Source organism: Oncorhynchus masou, chromosome 20, assembly GCF_036934945.1.
Source record: "Oncorhynchus masou masou isolate Uvic2021 chromosome 20, UVic_Omas_1.1, whole genome shotgun sequence".
Taxonomy (NCBI): domain Eukaryota; kingdom Metazoa; phylum Chordata; class Actinopteri; order Salmoniformes; family Salmonidae; genus Oncorhynchus; species Oncorhynchus masou.
Genome location: NC_088231.1, coordinates 4024462 through 4042713, shown reverse-complemented (window position 1 = coordinate 4042713; position 18252 = coordinate 4024462). Strand labels below are relative to the sequence as shown.

At 45.1% G+C, this 18252-nt stretch overlaps 1 protein-coding gene across 2 annotated transcripts in view; it reads right to left on the bottom strand.

Moving 5' to 3' along the window:
- Positions 1-2353: 2353 nt before the first annotated feature.
- LOC135506706 (RING finger protein 24-like) overlaps positions 2354-18252 on the bottom strand; it is a 60537-nt gene continuing 44638 nt past the window's right edge. For both annotated transcript variants that reach the window (XM_064926046.1, XM_064926045.1), the window contains exons 5-6: positions 10501-10580; positions 2354-8294 (exon numbers count right to left, since the gene is read on the bottom strand). In XM_064926046.1, coding sequence (XP_064782118.1) covers positions 8144-8294; positions 10501-10580 — 231 coding nt within the window. In that variant the 3' untranslated portion in view covers positions 2354-8143. The remainder of the gene's footprint in view (positions 8295-10500; positions 10581-18252) is intronic.

Below are 18252 nucleotides of genomic sequence, written 5' to 3'. Positions count from 1 at the left end.
AGCATGCTCTCGCGAGAGAGAGAACACCCACTGACACATACAGGAGCCTTGACAAAATGGTCCAATGGTAAACGGCCCGAGTAAACGTATCAGGTTTGTTTCCATCTATTAGACAAACGACCCCTCCACTTTAATGTCTGTTATTGTAACAGGAAGGATACAGCACCGATGACAGAATACTCACACCATGCATTTACCTGCCAAGTTCGGCTATAAACTAAGCAATGTCATTTGGAGTGTTGCTGTTTGTTTGGGGCGGGTCTGCATCTGTAAAAGTTGGTGTTATGCAACTAGTGATGCAGTGTGCGAGCCAAGAGTCTTGATTAGCCACTTGAATACATTTCCACCATTGGTATTATGTCATACCAGAGCTCAATACTACTAATCAAGTTTGAGGCATCTTTGGTTAACTGAGTTCAACACGGGATAACCAGTACCATGAAAGTGGCTCACCTTTTATCCAGGTACATTTCTATGGCAATGAATCCTTCTGAATTTATCCCGACTGAAGTGTCTGAGTCATGAGTTGAGGACTAATGAAATGGAGGCTGCTGAGGGGAGGACGGCTCATAATAATGGCTGGAATGGAGTCAATGGAATGGTATCAAACAATGTGGTTGAAACCATTCCAATTGACTCCTTTCCAGCCATTGTTATACGCCTGTCCTCCCCTCAGTAGCCTCCACTGACTGGTGGAAAAGGATGATCTCTGGGATCTGTAAAGATGGACTGTATCGGTGGTAGTTCTCGCTCCTGCCCCCACTACTCTCCCCAAGAACGGCGCTTCCATGTTCTTGAGATGAGCTCCACTGATGCCAGTCAAACTTGTGTATGATTTAATACAATTATTTAAATTGGTAAGGGTGGGGAGAAAAATGTACAAAGACGGCATGGGGATAAGTAATAAAATAAAGACTGCACTTCGAAAAGCCTCTCACACCATATCTTGCAAGTTCAGCAGGCTATGTCTTCTTTCATTTTGATTTCGGCACAAATGAAAATGTTGCAATAACTCGCCCATGGATTGATATTACATCATTGTCTCAATGAAGAGTTGGGGGTTGGACTATCCACGTGCGGCATGCATGCGCAATTACAAACCTGCTCGTTAGCCGCAGTCAGAAAAGCAATATCCACCGTTGTCGTACGGATGAAGCCTGGGCTGGAATGTGAAGTTAACTGGAGCTGGCTAGCTGTAGAAAACCCAGAGTAGATCTACACTGAACGAACATGTAAAGTGTTGGTCCCATGTTTCACGAGCTGGAATAAGATCCCAGAAATGTTCCATATGCACAAAAAGCGTATTTCTCTCCAATGTTGTGCACAAATAAGTCGCCTCGGTTGTTTTAGAGAATTTGGTCGTACGTCCAACCGCAGGCCACGTATGGTGCCGTGTGGACGAACAGTTTGCTGATGACAATGTTGTGAACAGAGTGCCCCATGGTGGCGGTGGGGTTATCGTATGGACAGGCATAAGCGATGGACAATAAACACAATTTGTTACAAATCCCTTTTGGCCCGACAGTCTAGGGGGGGATGGTAATGAGACCCGTAACATAACTCATGGCAATTTGAATGCACATAGATACCGTGACGAGATCCTGAGGCCCATTGTTGTGCCGTTTGACCTGTTGCCATCACCTCATATTTCAGCATGGTAATGTAAGGCCCCATGTCACAAGGATCTGTACACAATTCCTGGAATCTGAAAATGTCACAGTTCTTCCATGGCCTGCATACTCAGGCATTTCACCATTGAGCATGTTTGGGATGATCTGGATCGACTCCGACAGCGCGTTCCAGTTCCTGACAATATCTAGGAACTTTGCACAGCCATTGAAAAGGAGTGGGACAACATTCCACATGGCAAATGGTGGTCACAACAGCTACTGACTGGTTCTGATCCACACCCCATTTTGTAATTGAAAAAAATAAGGTTGTGACCAACAGTTGCATATCTGTATTCCCAGTCATGTGAAATCCACAGATTTGGGCCTAATTTATTCATTTTAATTGACTGATTTCTTTATGTGAACTGTAACTCAAATCTTTGAAACGGTATATATTTTTGTTCATTATAGCTTCCTTCCTAGTATAACCCTCAGGCGTAATACCACATGTTCAGGATCATGAGATCTGGCTAACTATTTGACATACCTTCCTGTGCAGTACAATGTTAAAAGTCGCAATCTGGGATTGGAGTGGTTCCATTTCAACAGCCCTAACCCTCAGCTATTTACAAACAATATGGCAGGGACCTACTGCTGTTTGAATCCCATATTGCCCCTTTAAGGATGCTGCTACAACCATGTAAAGGAACTTTACTAATAAAGCATAGCAAGCAGTCATTATTTCCAAAACGTGGTAATTTTATTTACAGTTCAAGTCAGTCACATGCAACATTTTTTTTAATGAATAAAACAGAATTAGCAAAAGAAATGCATTCATTATTGTTTTCCTCCAAAATGTCAATTAAATATACAAAAATAGAGCTTACAAATACTGTACAGCAAATTTCTCCAAAAATATTCTGCTGCAGAATTCTTAATTGTATAAACAATGTTCTATCTCAGGGTAGGATGGGTAGACCCATGGAGGGTAGGTTCACCCATCAAGGGAAGAAAGTGTGGGCTGGTGGATGAAGCAGGAGGTTGGGGTAAGATGGTGGGAGAGGTTATCACAGGGTGGGGTAGGTTGACACATTGTAGAATGTGGTGGCTATTGGATAAAGTGGGTTAGGGGTGAGACAGGGGATGTACTTGAAGGGAGAGAAGGGGGGGGGACTATAAGAGCTATACATTGAATAAATAGACACCATACACAACATTGAGAGTTTTCAGTGAGGCAGTGACGTGTTATTGAGGCCCAAGCGGCCAATTACACCGCGTTGACCTTGAGGTCCGACTCACAAAATGGCTGCCAACAGCCAGATGGTTGATAAAAAGTTTTTCACTTAGGCCGTTTACCATTGAAAAAATGTCTACTTAAGGGTGTGGCTCTACTATAGACACCAATGTGATCGCAGCTTGGTCTGGTCTACTTAATTCATTGGCTTCCATTGAAACAGAAGAAAATAACAAGTGGGATGTTCCTCTGTCTCTGGGTATACTTTGAGATGAAAGCACCTTATAGAAAGGATATGCGATAAGGGGCCCGTTATTACGCATTTTGGTTGCTGACAAAGAGCCTCACTTTCCTCTCAGTAATTCATGATATTGAAGCAAGTACATCATAGTCCTTTAATATTACAGCCCAATGGCCTGGCGTTCTCTGGAACAGTGCTGACATTAATGGAGGTTACGGTGGGGTGAGTCATCACTAAATTCATCAACCGTCCAAAATCCCAATGTTTTTCAAATAGATTTGGCCTGGTACCTTGCGCAGTAATAACTAATAGACGATAGGTGATTATTCACTATGAATATACACATGATGCCTTCCTCTCGCAGAAGGGCCTCAACTGCCTGATGTTATGGCACTTGACCGTGGCTACATGATTTCCAGGACTCGGAGAGAACCTAGAACCCCGTTGTCTGGTCTGAGACGCGTGGGGGAAGGATTAGGGAGTTACACAGGAAGAAATGGGGTATAATAGATGTTCTCTTCTGACCTTCAACTCTCATTTAAAAGAAAACATTACAAAATGTCTGGAATTGTTGCAATTCTCGGATGGGCAAATGGCAGTTATAAGTGCTCAGATGCAATGTTTTCAATGGAAGAATTATCCTCAACTATTCGTTGTGTTGGATTCTGGGTTAAACTTGGAACATTGCTATCCTCGAGACTGGGTTTTACATCAGAAGTGAATGGCTATCTGTAGGATCCAGATGGCGTTGGAATGTGTTGGGTGGATGGGAAGAAGTCACAGGATTGCTAGAGGGGATACGGTTGGAGATCTTTGGATTAGGCATCAAGGGGGGGGGTCAGGTCAGATCCCCTTAAGGGAGAAATTATGGTTTATTACCCTATCACTTCGTCTTCCTGTCAAACCATTAAGGACTGGAGAGAAGGAGGAGTGCCTAAATTGGAGTATATATATATATATATATATACATACACACACGTGTGGTGGTGGAAACACGTGTTTGTCTGAATGCAGCTGTATGGAGCCTCTGGGCAGAATAAACTCGGTTAAGCTTTCATAGTGTCCGTTGAGTGTTTTTACTCTGAATTAGAACCTAACAGGTGCACAAATGCACCCCCCCCCTCCAACAGTAAAAAGTGTTTATGCAGTATGTCGTCCTACCAACACTACTACTCTCTATATACAATTACTAAATGGTTAAATCGGTTGCAAGTGCAGCCGCCATTTCATCGCATGCTATTCACATTATCGCTCTCCTCCCAACCCAGTCCTATCGTTAAATCTCCCTCTAAAACCGCCAATTCAGAGACAACCACACATAGTAGAGGACGAAGGGTCAAGACTTGCTGTGTTCTTGTTGGCTGTCTGTTACAATATCGGAGTCTTAAGGGAATAAGAAAGTGCTGGGGCTAGTTGTCAAAAGATAAACTTCGGACCAGTCAAACTTTGGAGTTCTGAGATTAATATCAGAGTTGAAGTCTCTTTGTACAAAGAGGTGTGTTTATATACCTACATTTGAGTTATATGCAGAAAGGGTGACACCTCCATTGGATCCTGTGTAGCTCATTTGTGTGTGTAGCCACAAAGAAGAACCAAGAAGAGGCAAACAGGTACCGAAGCGACCCGCACATACAAGTAACGCCAGGAGCCTTCAATAAAAAAGGTTATGGTTTTTCTCATTCCACATTCAACCACAGACTGGTGTCTCTTCAAACAAATAGCCAAAATGAACACACATTGTAAGTAAAGCACAAGTTAAAAAAAATATATACAATAATCACAATTGTCATCTTCCTCCCTCAAATACAATAGATATTATTGGGTGGGAGGGAGACATTATTTCTTGCCAATATCAGAAACAATGTCCTCCTATTCTTTTCACTAGCTAGCTAGGCTAACATTCCCCTCTGTTGTTGTACGAAGGTAAAGCCAGTGGACACAGAACATTTCGTTAACGACTTGGTGTTCTTAACACCTAGACTTCTAAGAATACCATTCTATTTTTAGGAGACACAAGTGCAGTGGTTCTAGAGCTGGGCCTGATGCTCAGCACTGAAATAGCCCGGGTTCCTGAAAAGGTACAAACACTTAAGAGGGAAGAACCGAATCGACCCTGTTAGGACAGACCAGGCTTTCTTATAAATAAAGTTGCATTTAACACCATTATTATGACCAATCACTTAGATCTAGTCTGTGACCAGTGACACAAGCTGACCCCTGACCTATGGGACACTGTTTCCCCTCTGTTCCAAAATATCACACAGCACTTTTACTACAGTGATGCCACAAAAGGTGGTGCAACAAAGCACCAGGGTAGAGGGGTTAGTGTGTGTGTGTGTATATCGGGGAACAAAACACCAGTGTGGAGAGAGCGATTGGGGAAAGCGCTAGAATGAGCCTGCTGTTCTCTACGACTGCTAACCAGGGCCTATACCAGCTCAATGACATTTGCTGGAAACGTACGTATGTGTGTTGACCGATATGAGTGCTGCCAGAATTTGAACTAGATAATTAGCCTATATCTCCCATAGCCTAATCAGCTCAATGCTAAGCTAAAGCTAAATAGCGTTAAGTAGTTATTAATCCCAGAAGCAGCTTTGAGTCGTTGACTGAATTGAGAAGTGAAAGCGCGGGTGGTCCTGCTCTTTCAGTGCTGAGTAAAAGACCATGCGTCTTTCTGACATATGTCATGCTACATCCGTAACGCAAACAAGAGACGAGGTTTGCTGCCTAGTTGGTGTAGAGTCACAACTTGATCGATTTCACCAAGCCTTTCACGCTGCAAGGCAGTGCTGTGTCACCCTGTAGCGTTCACTACCATCATTGTGTGTCAAAAGTTTGATATAAACAAAATGGAAATAAAATGAATTGAGCAAATTTGTCTGGTTTGATACTTTTATGTATAGCAGTCAAAATGCAACAATGCCTTAGCGCAGGGTTTCTTAAACTACTGGGTTGGGGCCCTGGGCATGTCAGGTGGGTTGCGAGTTGTGGGAAAAAAATCTATAATCACGCACTATTTATTCTTCATTTGGGTTGTTGGAGGACATTTTGGGTCAGGGGAGGACGGTCAATTTCTAAATTTGGTTCTCGAGCTGGAAAAGTTTAAGAACCACCACTGCCTCAGTGGACCAGTGTTTGTTCTAGGTTTCGTAAAGATTAGCGTATAGAATATACGATTCTAGACATAATCACGTCGGAGACAATATGGAATATAATCATCTTGGCATTATATCAAGTACTCTAGTTTACTATGTAGTGTGTAGATTGGGCTAGTTGTTTTAGACTTCCATCAGGCTAAACCTCATTCAAATTCAAACCCGAGGACGGCAAGAGAGGGATGCATTTTTAACTGTATAAAACCAAAAGAGGAATCTTCCAGCTATGCGTTTTCATAGCGCTTCGTTGCCACAAGCTGAATGAGTAATGCTTTGGGAGCACTGTGGGCTCGGGAGGGGCTCAGTCTTCTCTTATGTAACAGTAATGGAGGCATCTGATTGGATGTTGGCTCTAGGGGTGCCATGGGCTCTGGGTGTTGGGTTTCTCTTACTTCCTGATCGCCAGTCCACAGGAAGTGACAGAGGCCAGGACCCCTCCACAGTTTGTGTCGTGTGTGTGTGTGTGTGGGACACACACAGGGGGCTCTATGTTTACACGAGAGAATACTACTATTTTAATTTGATTCTACCCTCAAAACCTCATTGTGAAAAATCTTTCAATGAGAATACGAACTCGGCATTGTTGCGTTTTAACAATTAGTTCACATTTTTTCCCCCCAACAGAATAGTAACTATTTGCTTTTTCTGAAATGATATGCAGACCGTGACAGTGGCCACATAGCCTTTTTTGTAACACACACACTCACAGGTAGTGTCCCAAATGGCACCCTATTACCTAAATAGTGCACTTTTTAGAGAATAGGGTGCCATTTGGGAACGCTGACACTGAGGTGTGCAGTGAGTAACAAACTGTACAACCTTCATATGCAAGAGGAGACGCAGAGTCCGATGCACACTGGTGAATCAGTCGGGTCACAACCCCACATTCACACCCATCCTCTCTTAATTCACACCAAGTACTGAGGTGATCCTCCCTTCCCTCTCTCACACACACACACACACACACACCTCCAATAGCCACTTTTGTATGTGTCAGAGAGGGTGGATCAGGCCACAGAATTCTGCGGTTCCTTGAGCTTCCCACGAGTATCCTGACATTAATTCATTTGGAGGCTACTGTCCCTTTAAGATATTTCTCCCCCCCCCCAAAATAGTATCCACTCAACTAAAAAATTAACTCACGTGGCTCTGTATGTACACACAAAAAGTTCATTGAAATAATAAAATATAAAATATAACCTTGTTGCTACTACAACCTCACAAGCGTTCAATTTTTAAAGTGCTTGTAGAAAAAGAAAAAAAATACTAAGGTTTAGTCGTTAAAAAGAACTAAACGATGACGCCATTTTAATTTCAACGTGTTGTTGGTTTTCGTGCCTCTTACTCGTCACGCGCTGGTGTCCCCAGAAAAGTGCTTTGGTTGTGAAACGGTCAGAATAGTGACCACGGCTGTGTCCAAAAAAAAGAGATTGTCAGTAAAGAACCGTTATTATAAAAAAATCCTTATGAGAATCCACCAAGGCAGAGAGATGAGAGGAGATGCAGCAGATTCACTTCTTCGTCACCGTGAGTCTCTGTCCGCACCGTAACACTATTGTGTTTCTCCATTGTCTGCCCTGTCTCTTAATCACATATAAACGCCTCGATCATCCCTTCAGCGTCATTGCGCAAAATGGTACGCGGCATCATCTGGATATGTGTGCAACAAAAGTTCAACCTTCACCTTCTTCTACCATCTCTGTCAAGCCGTCTACGCAAAGAATTTGATGCATACGTCCGATGATGCAAGGCAAACACAGCGTTCCATTGGAAATGAATGTACTTCTGGTGTACCAGAAATGCAATGACGCTGCCTGTGTGATCGAGGTATATGTGTACTTGTACAGGTGTGTGTGTGTGTGTGTGTGTGTGTGTGTGTGTGTGTGTACTGCAGTCTGCCCTACACCAGGTTTTCCATGCCTGGCAGGGGCTGCTGTATGGGCTCGGTGACGGTAACGTCGATGGTGTTGCCCGCCTGCTGGGCAAGCTGCAGGACGGGCATGTTGCACAGCGGGCACACCTTCCTCACCTCCAGCCACTTAATGAGGCACCTGGTAGAGCGGGAGAGACCAATGGGGGGGGGAGAGAACAGAGAGGGGTGGGGGAGTGAGGGAGAAGAACAGGGAGAGAGGGGGGAGAGACAAGATTGTTAATTTTTAAGGTCATTTAGCAGACACTCTTATCCAGAGCGAATTACATGAGCAATTAGGATTAAGTGCCTTGCTCAAGGGGCACAGACAGGTGGTTCACCTATTCGGCTCAGGGAGTCAAACCAGCAACCTTTCAGTTACTGACCCAACCCTTTTAACCCTTAGGATTAAGTCATCACTTGCAAATGTGGGTGACACTAACATCGGCTAGACTATAAGTGTACCCGTGTGGGTGTTTCTAGTGTTGTCTCTCTAAAACACTAGCCCTCTCAGTTCAGCTCTTTGACTGCTGCAACTGATCCAGCTATTCTATTTCTGACTGCTCACAAAGTGCTAGCACTGGGAGACCAGGGGGCTTATTCCACAGGGCAGACTGTTCCGCATAGCAGCTAGAAATAGCTCAGTAACTGTATAATACAAATTGAATGTATGTGTTCTGTCTACCTGTTCTGTGTGTTCCATTTCTATCTGCAGCCATCTACCATCCCTACATGTTCAGCCCTACTGAATAAGGATGCTCTGCGTTATGCATTGTTAACGGAACAGACAGCGAGACTACAGCGCGAGACAGTACAATAGGTTGATGGGGCCTAGACTAGGGTGTGCGTCCCAAATGGCACGATATAGTGCACTAAATAGGGAATAGGGTGCAAAATGTATGCACCCCTAAACAGGCAATGGAGTGCAAAAGTAGAGCACTAAAGAGGGAATAGGGTGCCATTTGGGAAGCACAACTAGAGCTTCTGCCCATGACTCAGTCAGAAGTGAGTGAGGGCGGTGTGGCGTGTTCGTTGCTACTTAATTATTGACAGTGGGGCTGGCAGTGCTATTTTGGTTCACTATGGTCCTACAGGGTTGGGAAGGGACTCACACACAGGAGTGAAGGGGGAGAGGGACTGTGCTTCCTTCCCACGGTCACCTACTAGAGGGGTGCATTCCACCCCTGTGAGGTTTATAAATCTTCTGTTCTCTAGTGCCATCTAGTTCTCTCTGCAGTCCTAGAGGGCCACACACACACACACACACCGGAGTGTGTTGACATGCAAGTCAGTGTGTTGTGATTGAGTGGGCCTCGCCCCAGCTCCTGACACGTAGTAAAAACTAGGCTGAGGCTCTCCACGACGTAAACAGCCCAATTTAAATTGTCATGCTGGTGGGAGGAAACTCATTTGGCCCCAGGCCACCAGAGACTTCCAATCCATCAAGCGCTGCATTGTGTTCCCTCTCACTTGCTCTCGGTCGGTTGTTTCCTTTCCCCATAATCTCTCTCCATTGCGGGAACTGTAGATAGCGGTGAAGAAATGGCCATAAAGGAACCATCACTTCTGCAGACTAATCATAACATGTTTGACTTGGTGTGAGGAAGGGTCCGGTCCACAATATTGGGTCCACTTTGCCCCTCAACAGAAGTTACGGTTATTGTGCAACTGGGGCTGAGTGACTTGGAATCACTGGACTTACTGTGTTGATGGTAAGCACTCTGTGTGAAGAGGACGTTCACCATTTTGGATCCACTTTGCCCCTCATGCTTATCAACAACAGACCAATATCTTTGTTATTGTGCGACTGGGAGTACAGTGGGTGTGTGAATTCGACTAGGATGAGTGAGTTGGAATCACAGTTAGGATGGGAAAGGTGCTCTGTGTACCATTTTGGGTCTAGTTGGACCCACATGCTCATCATTAACGGAACTTGTTATTATGCGAATAGGGCTGCATACAGCGTGTGTGTGTTTATTAGACTGGGCTGAGCGAGCTGGAATCACTGTGTGGATGTCACTTTGTGCGAGGAGGCGGGAGGCACCATTTTGGGTCCGCTCAGCTATATATATGCTCATCAACAGAACTTATCCTGCAACTGGGTGACCTTTTAGAATCGCAGTTTGGATGGGAAAGGTGCTCTGTGTACAGGGTGTGGCTATTAGATTGGGTTATGTAAATGGGGCTCAACCACACTGTTGAATGTTATTGTGAGACTGGGGCTGAGTGGAAGACAGTCTAGGCTTAGCTAGTCTAGGCTTAGCTGGGCTAGGCCTAACTGGGCTAGGCTCCATCCACAGGCTCTGTGTACAGGGTGTGGGCATCAGCCAGGCCTCTGGTGTACTTACTTCCTGTGAAAGGCGTGTTTGCACGGGCAAATCCCCAGCTCGTCTTTCTGTTTGAACTCCTCCAAGCACACCGCACATATCTGTTGACACAGACGGAGAGAGATGGGCGGGGGGGGGGGGGGGGGGACAGGGTTAGCAAGGCAGCAAAACAAACCACAGTCACTGAAGTTTAAGGAGAGAGAGGAGAGATTGAGACAGAACGAGGGAGAAACAGGGCTGTTAGCACTAGCAGGGCAGAAAAACCAAACAAACAAACAGCTCCGAGATAGTGGGTTTTGTATGTACCGTTATGGCAACGCATCAGGGATGACAGACGTCAGTATCTCAAACTTAAAACATGTCCAGAGGAGGGAGCGCCGACACATATATACGATTTGTACACTTCTGGGACAATATTCCTGAAGCTTCTCAGAGAGTGCTGATCTAGGATCAGATAGTTTTGCCTTTAGATCATAATGAATAAGACTACATGGACAGGGGAACCTGATCCTAGATCAGCACTCCCGACTCGATGCTTTCTGAACATAGGCCCTGGAACCCATCACCTCTTCTCATACCAGACCTCAATATGTGATTTCTCAGGCCTAGAAAGAGTGGCGACACCTCGAGATCAGACTCCTCGAGCTGAAGAAAGAAGCCTCTCCCTCAAACAGTAGAATGTTTTCATTAAACTGTGACGTTAGAGGGAACATTCTGGACAGTGGAAACAGAACAGGCCTCTGCACCTGGAGTGTTGTAGAAATGCACAGGGGTGTGATCTATATCACAGCCCAACTAAATCCAGAAATTACATACGATACACACACACAGACACACTATGTCGATTGTGCCCTCAACTTCACACAAGCCATTAAAACCGGTTGAAACTAGATCCAGTAAGGGTCTCCTCAGCCCAAACCAGTCTGGCCCAACTGGGTGCGGTGTACTGTGTGTACTTTCCTGCGCAAAGGTGCCAGCCCAGACAGCTAGGCAAATAGGCCTTAATAAGACCATTAAAAGCTAGTTTTATAGCCTAGTTTGGCCAAGCTGAAGCAAATGCTAGCTGTGTAGTAAGACAAGCGAACACCACACAGGGAGAGAGAGGGACACTCGCCTGGGTATTTAAAGTCTCTTTTTGTGGAGGGCTGGATTCAATCACTTCTGCATTAGCAATATTGATGCAGGGATCATCGTTTAGAACTACTACTACATGCACAGACCTTATTCTGAAAACCTGTAAGCACCCATCGTAGTTGCCCAAAGCCAAATCGGCTCTGTTATAGGACACCCCCGGAGAAATTAGTCTATGCATGAGTCTCATGACACCTTATTCCCTATATAGTCCACCACATTGGATTTGAATCGCATGGACCCTGCTCAAAAGTAGTGCATTAAGTAGGGAATAGGGTGTCATTTGAGACGCACCCTGTTTGTAGCAGCTGAGCATGTTCGATTGAGCAGCGTGCTGAGAGGCGTGGTGTGTGTGTGTGTGTGTGTTGACAATGACTGGGAGTAGTCATGTTTGTGAGGTGAGGAAGGATTAGCTCTACTGTCACAATAGGACTATGTGTGGGCTGGGAGAAGAAGAGTGTGTGTGTGGTTTGCATGCGTGTTGGGGTCTGTGTCGGGGTCTGTGTCAGTCTGTCAGTGGTCAATGGAGAAGGTATAAGACAACGGTGCTGACAGAGGCAGGATGGAGCTTGTCAGTGCTAGCTTGTCAGTGCTGCTGTACACACACACACACACACACACACACACACACACACACCCATTCAGTGACCTATCAGCACTATTGTGTGTGTGTGTGTGTGTACACATTACTGCCAGTAGTGGTTCCACAATGTTCATGAAGAATCACCCTTGTAACTTGTGGCAGAAGAATCAGAATTAGTTGGGTAACATAGATAATTAAGATGTCTTATCTGCATAATATGCTTATGTGATATACTTGTTATTAGAATGTATCCCTTTGGACTCTAGTGTTGGCAGTTGCACTTCTTCCCTCAGACTGGGGCTCAGTCACCTGGGGCCCAGAGAGGGGAGAGGTCAGGCTGGTCTTTCACATGTCCCTGGTGCTATGCAGAATATCAGAAAGGGAAGAGGACAGGAGGGAACATTGTCTTCATATGTGAATGTGTCTTTACCTATTCTTAAACCCTGTGAAGAGATGACGTGATTAATGGGGAACCATATACTTGTCTCCACAATGTCTGTGCGCCAGTCATTCCTTCCTTTGGCCTTGGGGGAAATAAGGTTTGAGACAACAGGTGTGCGGGGTAGTGTCTGGAACCATTGTATATCATCTCTGATGTTGCACTTGTCCTGGGATAGTGTATGACCTAGAGGCTCAGTCCCCTCAATCAGCTTGTCCAGGCGTGTGGTCAAGAAGGGGTTTTACTTGAGATGAGAGTATCTGGAGTTGACAATTGATTTATACCATTGGATGAGTTGGTGTTTTTGTGCTATGAAGTACCAGGAATGAGATCAGAGCCTCGTCTTAGGGGCCAAACTGAACGATAATTTATAGTGAATGCAATCTGGCTACCGGACACTCCTTTCTCATTTAAAAAGTCTCACCTTGTGACCTGTTCCAAACATCTGTTTTTGTTATGTAGACTAGGGGGTGGATCTTTGCTATAAAAGATCTCAGTAGCCTTTGTGTTGTGGTTCTCAATTAATCTTCTGAGGTTGATTCATCGACCAGCCATCGCTATTGCAAAGCTCTCACTAATAAAGATTCAGTTTAAGTATAACTGACTTGTGTGATAAGTTTGTCTCTCCTCATTTGATAATAAAGAAATTAACCACCACAAACTCTATCTAGACAAAGATAGTAATGTTGTACCCCAGACATTACAACTGCGTCATTAAGTGCATCCCTATATCCAAGGGTACTTTCAATCCATATCAGTACATCACATGACATCTGTCCTGGGACGACAGCCCAGGAGGCTCACTAAACACTGCACAATGACCTCTATGCGATTTACTAGGCTAAATTCAAGAATGCGTGTAACATTCCCTCAATACAGAATAACCTCTAGTTCTGTGTATCCTAGCCATAGAGTTGGATAGAGGTCACATCTTTGCAAATGTGTCCTCTATCCAACTCTATGAGCCTAGCTTTTTGTCTGCGGCCATTTTGGCTACAGTATTACGTCGGGGCAGGACCTACTTCGGAGTGCTACACTTCAAGGACAAAAGGCATACTTCTCCCTCTCTCCCCCCTTTTCAATGCAGACTAGCTTGGGGCTGGGGATGAAAAGAGGTACTGCCGGCTAAGCCCTCTAAAGTTTCTCTCTAGGGTGTAGTTGGAGACGAGACACACCATCCTCTCAGGTTGAGCTCCATTGAACACTAACCCTGGCTCCTTCTCATTCACTAGATCAATGGTGTCAGTTCCTTTCATTGCCCTCTCTTTAACTACGTTGTTACACTAATGGGAGGAGAGGAGTGATGAGCTAGGGACGGTGTGTGTGAAGATACGGCGCAAAACTGCACGTCTCAGCATCACCTCCTCCTGTGTGTGTGTGTGTGTGTGTGTGTGTGTGTGTGTGTGTGTGTGTGTGTGTGTGTGTGTGTGTGTGTGTGTGTGTGTGTGTGTGTGTGTGTGTGTGTATCTATGCAAGAAGTGAGAGTTAAATCACGGAGATGAGCAGTGCATTAAATCTGACAGTTGTGTGCACGATATGGAACAAACTGCACATCTCAGCATTACCTCCTCCTGAGCTCAGCACAGCACACACCCAGGTCTCACAGCGTGTACGAGTGTACGAGGTCTCACAGCGTGTACGAGGGCATGTCTTACAATCACTAGAATAAATTGGTGTGCTGCTGTGCTCAATTCCGGAAAGCAAGTCTCTGGATGTAGCCAGGGTTACAATAGCAACCTGCACTGAAAATAGTCTAAGGAGCCTGCTTCCATACAGAGGACCTGAGCCCTAGGACCATGCCTCAGGACTACTGGCAGTCCCCAGTCGTGCTGCTGCTCCAGTTTCAACCCTGACCTGATCACCCGCTGTGTCGCGCGCCTCTCTCTCTTTATCTAAGAACAATCTGGCCTTAATAGCCATGTACTATCCCCACCCGGCACAGCCAGAAGAGGACAGGCCACCCATCAGAGCCTGGTTCCTCTCTAGGTTTCTTCCTAGGGAGTTTTTCCCAGCATTGCTTGCTGTTTGGGGTTTCAGGCTGGGTTTCTATACAGCACTTTGACACCTGCTGATGTGAAAAGGGCTTTAGGCTTTATAAATACATTTGACTGATTTGAGAGTCAGGACATAGGGACACTGGAGACAGCGGTCATCATATGACTATTTACGAGACCACTGAGCTCTGTCGCCATGGGAAAAAAAACATCCCGACGACTCCAACCACTGCAAATCCTGGAATACATTTTTATGAAAAGATAGTCACTCCACTCAAGGATTGGGGGGGTGGGCGAGACTCTGACATTGTGAGTGCTCTCTCTATTTTATACTATGTAACTGCTATGTTAAAATAAACTCAAATCATCCCGTTGTAAACAAGTTGTCGCTTTTGATACAAGATGTACAGCAGTTACACAGTAAGAATATTTACTAGGCTATTTCGTGTCTCTTCACTTTGATTCCAGCTCAGCCCATATTGATAAAGCGTCTCAGTGGGAGTGCTGATTTAGTATCAGGTTTGCCTTTCAGATGATCATGAACGAGGAGCTCCACCCTCTCTCTTCGCAAGTCACGGGCCGAAAGTCCCCTCCCCTTCCGAAACTCAGAAGACGCCAACACCTGCAAAAACGTGATTTGTCCAAATAACCCAAACTACTGATGCTCGTTATCTACGCATCCCGCACAGTCCCGACAGATTCCACGGTGTCAGTTATGTTTACGTAGATCTGTCCGTCGAGAGATTAAAGGGGACCTGATCCTACGCTTTATGAAATACTGGCCCTGGCCACCCATTGCTCCTCTTGGTCCACATCCCAGCTTACATTAAGACTTACCTTCTTGCTCTCGTAAAAATTGAACAACAACACAGACCACTATCCACATAGCTAGCATTTAAGACAAAGCCAGACAGCCTATGTCTGATTGAAAAACAACCGCTCTGCTCCAAATGCCAACGGCCTCATGAAAATTCATGACGGCAAATTCATTTATTCAGTCTGCCTCTATTATTACCGTTCCACCTAAAGGTTGCTTGGGTCTGAAGTTTCCCCTGGGTACAGATCTAGTTTCCCCTCCCCCCAATCATATACTTAACCATTAGTGGAGAAAATGCTAAGCTGACCCAAGATCAGCAACAACGTAGTTGCGCTGGTTCAGGCTAGGCCAGTTTGTGAGATACAATTCCTATTAACCAAACAATCAAGTTCTCCTTGTACCGTTCTGCGTAGTTCTAATCCCACGTAGCCACTTAAGAGGGGCGGCAGGTAGCCTAGTGGTTAGAGCGTTGGGTCAGTAACTGAAAGTGCCCAAACTGACAAGGTAAAAATCTGTCATTCTGCCTCTGAACAAGGCAGTTAACCCACTGTTCCCCGGTAGGCCGTCATTGTAAATAATAATTTGTTCTTAACTGACTTTCCTAGTTAAATAAAGATTAAAAAAAGAAAACCCTTTGGCTTAATAAGCAGTTTGTTAAGTGGGGATGGTACGTGAGGTGTGTGTGTCAGAATGTGTACTGGTCAGTGTATGCGCCCCCAGGCAGGCTATGGGTTGGAGGGTAAGCAGCTCTGCCTTGGGCAGGAAATGGGGTCGCCAGAGATCCAGGCTGAGGCTAGTGGAGTTTTTCCACTGAGTAAATGGTTTTTGTTTTTCCATTTAACTAGGGAAGTCAGTTAAGAACACATTCTTATTTACAATGATGGCCTAGGAACAGTGGGTTAACGGTCTTGTTCAGGGGCAGAACGACAGATGTTTACCTTGTCAGCTTGGGGACACAATCTAGCAACCTTTCAGTTACTGGCCCAACGCTCTAACCACTAGGCTAATTGCACTGAGGTGAGATGGGCTGCATCTCATTCCTGACAAGTTTCCCTTCTCCCCTCTACAACTGCACTGAACTAGAGTTGAGGGACTGTGTTTCATTTCAGATGACCAGTTGGCAAGGATGGCAAAGGAAACTAGGAAAAAGTTAAGCTATCGGTTAGGCTATATCTGTCCAATGGCAGATATAAAGCGGACATACTTCTGGAATGAAACACAACCAGGGACAAAGAGCTTTTGAGTTGATGGGGACAATGTGGGGGCGTAATGGGGACAGTGATTCACCCCCAGGGGCCCATACAAAACTACTGTTGAGGGCCACAGTCCCCTGGTCATCACAGACGTCCATTACGACGCTCGTAAACAGCAGTGTGTGTGTGTGTGCGCGTGTTCAAACTGAAAAAAGCCTACCTTAATCTATAGGCAATTATTGGCAAACAGGGAGCATTGCTGCTCCCACCAAACCATGCCCTTGTAATGGCATTTCATGCTCCTGAGATCATCAGTAGTGCTGTGAACATAGACCCTGACCGTGTCCCCAAAAGGCTCCGAACAAAAGTAGTGCACTATGCTATGTAGGGAATAGGGTGCCATTTGTGACGCAATGCCAGCGTTAGGCGTATCTTATCAAAACGATATCGGCTGACTAATTCAAAAGTAGGCCTCTGTTTGCTCTGGGAAGGATCGCAAGTAAAATACGGCAAGTCAAACAGAGCTGAGAGCGTATCGAAGCCAAAGTCAAGTCGAAGCGTGCTCATTTCAACACTCATCAGCCACATACAGTAGTCCTACATTTTGAATATGCTACTTTGTCACAACGTTTCGGCCTAGAACGTTCCCTTAATGTTCTTTGAATGTTACAGTGCAACGTCACAGCAACACTATCGGTAATAGTTTGGCGGAGTACTATCAAAGGACACCACTACTGAACTGCCACAACATTGAGCTGATACGCTTCCTCGCACAATACAACCCCTGTCCATCATACACATACAAGGACACGAAGTGAAGTACCGGTGTGAGTGAGGTTGTCGACCTATGTGTATTTACAAGGGTTATTATGTTCAGCTGGATACAATTCATTTTTTTTTTTAAATGTATTTGACCTTTTATATAATTAGGCAAGGCAGTTAAGAACAAATTCTTATTTTTCTTATTTTGGCCTAGGAACAATGGGTTAACTGCCTTGTTCAGGGGCAGAACGACAGATTTGTACCTTGCCGGCAAGTGTTATTCAACGCTGTTGTAGCCATGCTCTGTGTCAAATGAAGGTTAGATGTATACAGCTGCAAGAGGCGCAATCTATACACTTTTTCCAAAACATTTTCCTTTGGACAGGGCCCTTCCAATAAAATGGGTCATTCCCCCGGCCAGCGTTGGTGAGTGTTTTTCAGTAATACATAACAACTTGGCTGTCCAACAATCACGCACACAGGCACACACACATGTCACACACTGTAGCGCTCTCCCACTTTTAATGACATAGAATGACTCAATAACAGGGACCAGGGCAGAGGCTGTGAAGTAGGTCTGTGGAAAAGGGGCTAACATGACTTCAACACATTGTCCTACGCAACAGATGGACTGTAACAAGCTCCAGAGACAGACATGGCATAATGAGAGGACAGGGCACATGCGCACACACACACACACACACACACACACAGTGCCTGTTGACATGGATACCCTAAACATGAGAGAGATACAACAACAGTCTGCTGACAGCTCAACTAAATGTGTCTCGACAGGTCCACTTTGCATAAAGGGGTTCCCTCGCTATTTAAACAACATTGTCATTTTAGCAGCA